At 33.1% G+C, this 6,000-nt stretch overlaps 1 protein-coding gene across 1 annotated transcript; it reads left to right on the top strand.

The window, feature by feature from the left end:
* Positions 1–352: 352 nt before the first annotated feature.
* LOC134259098 (uncharacterized) lies at positions 353–4,222 on the top strand. The gene is made up of 7 exons (XM_062741694.1): positions 353–430; positions 528–702; positions 993–1,029; positions 1,539–1,708; positions 2,081–2,217; positions 2,464–2,656; positions 4,098–4,222. Exons 2-7 carry the CDS (start codon positions 528–530, stop codon positions 4,172–4,174), a joined length of 789 nt encoding a protein of 262 aa, XP_062597678.1. The 5' UTR covers positions 353–430; the 3' UTR covers positions 4,175–4,222.
* The last annotated feature ends 1,778 nt before the right edge of the window (positions 4,223–6,000 follow it).

Below are 6,000 nucleotides of genomic sequence, written 5' to 3'. Positions count from 1 at the left end.
TCCTGATAGGTTGATCGTTAATGAATAAAATTTGTTATATCATATAAATGCCGTTATATTTTGTTATATATTAAGATGTTATAATAACTTTTCAATTAATTTACTATTCTGTTCAATCAAAATTTCCAGCAGTGCATTTTAGGAAACATAAAGAATACTGGTTGAGAGAAAAGTTTTGACTAATTAAATAAAAAAAGAAAAATGCGCAGTTTTATTTCTTTTTACTCAGAATATTCTTTATATAATTATTATATAAGTAAAACACTAACAGATATATACAATATATTACCGTGTAAAACTACAATCATGCATACAATGACTGCACAATATTGGCTTGCTTATCTTACCATTGCGTCACGTCTATGACCCATGAGATACTAACAGACGGAATTTTCTGTTCTTGGCCATTTCTACACAGAAATCAAACAAGGTAGGTTCTTAGCAATGTGCATTTTTGAGATGATTTCTAAAACAATAGATGAAATTCATATGCAGAACTATTTTTCTTGTTATTCTTAAACCTCTAGATGTTCAAATACCTCGGAGTGTTGTGTTTGTGCTTCCTGCTCAGTGGTGTCCAAGGTAACTTCCTAGATGACCTCAAACATTTTGGAGACAATGCCCTGCACACTGCTTTGGACACGCTGAGTACTGATGGCGTCAAAACCTTGGTGTCATCTGCTGTCAGCGCCGCCGGAACTGGTAAACAGACAATTACAGTACTATGATTACAGAAATATAGCACACAAAAGTATGGTTGTTATCCAAAGAAAAATAGAAATACAAATAGATTTAAAATAGTATAATAAGTAATAACACTTTTTTCACTGATTAAGGACCACTGTAGAAGATTTGAAATGAAACATATGGAGATAACAAACAGTATTCAAGATTAAAAAAAAATCCTTAAAACAATACAAAGTTTAAACGTTTGCTTTTAAATGTTTTCTATGAAAGTGTCTAACTTGATGATTTTTTTTTTTTTATTTTAGCACTTTTGTCCTCTTTGTTTGGAAAGAGAGAAACCGCGTAAGTTAAACTATCTTCTGGAAATCATTAAAGATACATGGACACAGATTTGAAGTTAATATTTTCTGTATAATATCACGACTTATATATTTTGATAGCATTTCACACTCACACACACACACACACCCTCACACACACACACAAATTAAAAATTGTATTTCATCTTAAAGTTATAGTTTTAATATTTTTTCATTTCTACACAACAAGATTGTTACTTTTCCTAAGTATTAAGAATAAAATAAAATTTGTGAAAGTGCAAGGACGTGTCAATCAAACCCGTCTAAAAATTTGAAGTTTTAATAACTTTTAGATGAAATAAGATTTTTGATATATTTTTGTGTGAAATGCTATTAAAATATATAAGTCGTAATATTATACAGAAAATATTAACTTCAAATCTGTGTCCATGCACCTTTAAAATGATTGATATACTGTATTTCCTACAGGTTCTCGATCTTCCACATCTCTTTATAGATAATGATAATCAAAACATTTCTTTTATCTTCAAGTGACGAGATGAACCAAGCCCTGGAGCTTTTGAAACAGGAATCAGAAAAAGTCCGTCAGATTTTCCACAGTTATGGCGGCCAGTTACAGACAGTGTATGATAAAATAAAGGATCTCAGCTACCTTGAACACAATGCTCCGGAGTTCCTAGATAACATCGCTAAACTCAAGGGTACAGTTTTAACAATAATTCTTTTCAAGTCCAGCTGGGCCATCCTTTTCTGCTTTTTGTGAAAGGCCTTTGCTTATCATCACTCCCTTTAATTATATGCGATGGAAATGAATTTTCCCTCAATTAAACGGTAATGATTGAATTATGTTTATGCACGCATATTTTATTGTAATTTTAACTTGGATATTCTGCTGCAGTGTAGGAAAGGCAGATATTGACCATTTAAGATGTAGTATGAGCAATTTTATAATGTTACTCGTACTTGTTCCATACTTTTTGTACTCTAAAGCACAACATTTTTAAAAATATAACTTCCGTAGCTGAATAACGTTCAAGATTACATAATTAAACTGGAAATGTACTTGATTTTAGGTCAGTACAACGCTGTTCTGGATAAGATTGTTGCAGAGTTCCACCAGAAGATGAGTGAGATCCATCACTCCAGAAAGAGGGGACTTCTGGATGGCTTCGCCGCAGCTTTCCAGAGCACTGTCGACAATCTCAAACAGGTGACTAGAAACTTTAAGAATATCAAGTATTTGTTATTTAAACGAAAATGAAAAAATACATTTTGAAAAAATAACTTGCTAGCAGGGGTATCATGAACAACAATACTTTAACACAAAAACAATTGATTTTTTTTACTTAATCATAATTACAAGTTACAAAGAACACTTTTAAAATGAAAAAAGAAAGTTTTCCTATGGTGAGGTATTTAAAAAAAATAAAACTCAAATCGTGTTTGCTTCTTACAGACCTTTGGTGGTGTTGCTGACCTTCTGCACGGAGGCGGAAGTGGCCTTTTGACCCAGCTGACCCAGCACCTCTCCGGAGCCACTGGTGGAGTAGGAGCTCAGCTGTCCAGTCTGAAGGAGACTGCAGCTCAACTCCTGGCTACCGGTCAGGAGACACTCCAAGGTGTCCATGAAACTGGAACAGGTACCCTCGGTAAGATATGAATAGCTACTCAGTATTTAAATGTGTTTACTGCTTGTGTATTGTAAGAGATTTTGTATAATAGATTAATCGCTGATTTACTTTATTTTAAAGTAACCATCGTTTACTATTGATAAATTCGTTTATCAACTATAGTGTATTGTAATGTAACAATACGTTTTGCTCATTTTTGTGTCGCTACAAAGCAAAACGTCACCTGCAGATCAAATTTACCTCTCGTCTGTCTGTTCATCTTTCACAAACTACATGTATCTTGATACCTGTAAAAGGTGTAGATTTGATATTTAGCACAAATATTGCTTGGTACTTTTTGATGTGCCATGTTGACTGACCTTGCAACTGTTGACCTTTTTGACATTTGAGACGAAATGTTGAGAAAACAAACAGTAATCAAACAAAACCATCAATCAAAAACAAATCGGGAGCAGAAAAAACACGGACCAAGTGTGATCAGATACCATGAGGGAGTAAAAATCCCCTTTCGACCGGTCATACTCGCCTTGTGCTCTTTGTCAACGTCTTACTAACGGTAAATCCGTAAAACCTCAGACTAAACTAAATAACAAATATCAATGAACCAATACATTCTGGTTTGAATTAGACCTGAATACTAAAAAAATTCTCTACGGAACTCATAGAAAATTTGAAAAACACAAAATTAATAAAAATCAATAACTTCAAAATGTAAATTTTTTTAACACTTTATACAACTCGTATTTATTACGTAAAATTATTTACCTTGTCATCGGTCATTAGCAAAATTATTTTGTATAATAATATTCTGAATGTACATACAAGTACTCCGAAGATGATAGCAAATGCATTTAGATGCTTATTTTCAAAACAACATCTGACAATATCTATGTTGTTTTTGGAATTCAGGAAAAAAGTCTCTTGCCTTCGATTTAGTATCTACATATATCGACGACATTTTTTCAATTTAGAATACTCCTTTTCATTCCTTCATTAATTCAATAACGAGTATACCCCTAAATCAAAATTATAAAAGAATACGCAGAGTTAGCTGAAGAATTGTAGCGTTACAGTTTCAATTTTAAACTTAGGTCATAATACTTCAGATCCCGTAATGCTAATATGGGATCTTTGGTCCGTGATTGCTCTTCTCTCGATTTATGTTTTTGAGCTTGATTACTTGTTCAGTATCTTCCTATTACATGCAGGAAGTGAAAAAATGATATTTTTTCTTTGGATGCAAATACCTGAACTGTAGTTTTTAATGCAAGGAGAAAAAAAAAATGCTTACGATCTTTAGACCTTCATTTCAATCTTCAATAATGCGTTCCTCGGGACACTCAACTTGGTATATTTTGTACATGTGAGTTATAAGGGTCCACAAATGAACTTGAGTAAGATATTTTACTATATACATGTATTTACATTGCATGCCATTTTCGGTATCTCTATTGCACAGATCAACTTCACAGCGGTCTGACCGGAGCTGGATCACAACTTGTGGATACACTGCTGCACCCCGCAGGCACAAAATAGACGTCAGATTACTTTGTAATGAAATATAATTAATACAATAAATATTTTAACAAACCAAATTGTTCTTTTCTTTTTCACTTTTTTAACAAAGGCATTTACGCAGATAACGCAAATAATATTCTTAATTTTAAAAAGTTTCCATTCTTGAATTCTACCATGTTTCAATTTGAAGTCCAGACCTTGTATTCCTTACAAATGTAAATAGACAATTTTTTCGATACATTTTAATTTATGAAAAATACTTCTATATATTTAAAGTACAGGACTTACAATAATCTTATGGAATTCCCATGGACACAAGTGCCGTCTAATTATTAGCAAACTTCTATTTGTATTCATATGAAACATAATTTATTTAACATTTTCTACATGAGAAGAAAACCGTTGCCGTTGCTTTTAACTCGACATTTAGATATATCAACAACGTATTATCAACTAACAATAGTGCCTCCCATTCATATATGTCGTCTCAATATATTCAGTGAGCTTGAAAAAAAAGATACCAATAGCCTGATACTTCTGTATAATATATATCTGAATACTAATATTTTGACAGAAAGAGAAGACAATTACACCTTACAACAAAACTATACTGACACGCAAAAGAAACGCAACAAGCCGTATTCTATAAATGTTTGAATTTTTCAAAAATGAATACAGTAAGGCTAAACTCACTTTTCATAACATCAGATATTTGATAAAAAAGTTAAAGGATTATCTTTTAACTTTAGAAATAATATATGACTGTTAAAATACCCCCCTCCCAGTCATTCAATGGTGCAAGACTGCCCTACACAACAATTGCAGCTTAATTTCTACGATACAATAGGTTCATCAATATCGAGATCTGACTGAAGGAATTATTCTTTGCCATTTTTAAATGCCTGTTTTTCAGATGATTAAGTCGAATTTTCTCTAACCTAGCGCAGTGTTGTAACCTTGGACTTCCAGTCCAAGTACTGTCATTAATGTTCATGATACGTAAGAGCCTGTTGACGCATAATGTAGTAAATTTTTGCATCAGTAACTCTCCATCACCTTTATTTTGATATTTTCCCGCTACAGCATGAAAATGCGTACTTAAGTCATTTTCAGCAAGGCTTAGCATCGCTACGGGAAACGGAAGGAGAAATATTGCTGCAATACTTATGATGAACAGTTATCAACCCTTAAAACTCCAAAATATTGCCAACTGTTTTGTTAAACATGCAATTTTCTATTTCTGTTAAGCAGACTCAAACTTAACTTCCGGTAATGGTTTGAAAGTCGTTCAACCGTTAAATTACCGATATTCACAAAATTGAAGATATTCATATTTTTTAGATATGAAATTCTTTACTATATATAATTATTTCCCCTAAAGTAGCGTGTTGCGTTTCTTTTGCGTGTCAGTATATATGATAACCTGATGACTTTAAACATTTTATTCTGAACTTCCCTTACTGACGCAGCTATCAAATCAAACCCTTATCATGAATATGAAGTTTATGTCTTTAAGTTGATTCGATAAGCAAGAGTGTGGCAAGCTTAGAACAAATGTGGCGATTAACCAAGGATATCAATTCATCTTTGTTTGAAGTCAACCTCCGCGACTTTTATAGTCAATACATTGACCTTGTCAGCGTATACATCATACCATTCGCCAAGTGCTGACTGACGTTTTTCATATATATTGTTAGGCCATTATTTAAACATTTTTTTCTCGTTTTTACCGGATCAAGACAAGGAGCACAAAGCGGGGGTGTCCGATCGTCAGGGGATGCCCACTCCTCTATTCGGCACCTGATCCCACACCTCTTGTGTTTTGGGGTCCGTGTTTGCTCTTC

Source organism: Saccostrea cucullata, unplaced genomic scaffold, assembly GCF_032062105.1.
Source record: "Saccostrea cucullata isolate Sc308-1 unplaced genomic scaffold, CSIRO_AGI_Scuc_v1 ctg465, whole genome shotgun sequence".
NCBI lineage: Eukaryota > Metazoa > Mollusca > Bivalvia > Ostreida > Ostreidae > Saccostrea > Saccostrea cuccullata.
The sequence above is the reverse complement of the archived record's forward strand: the minus strand, read 5'-3'. Positions and strand labels throughout refer to the sequence as shown.

Excerpts from the sequence above, each read along its gene's own strand:
- LOC134259098 (XM_062741694.1), top strand. The coding sequence starts at position 528 with ATGTTCAAATACCTCGGAGTGTTGTGTTTGTGCTTCCTGCTCAGTGGT. Across the intron at positions 703-992 it reads TGTCAGCGCCGCCGGAACTG|CACTTTTGTCCTCTTTGTTT; the intron begins GTAAACAGACAA and ends TTTTTATTTTAG. Across the intron at positions 2,657-4,097 it reads AACTGGAACAGGTACCCTCG|ATCAACTTCACAGCGGTCTG; the intron begins GTAAGATATGAA and ends TCTATTGCACAG.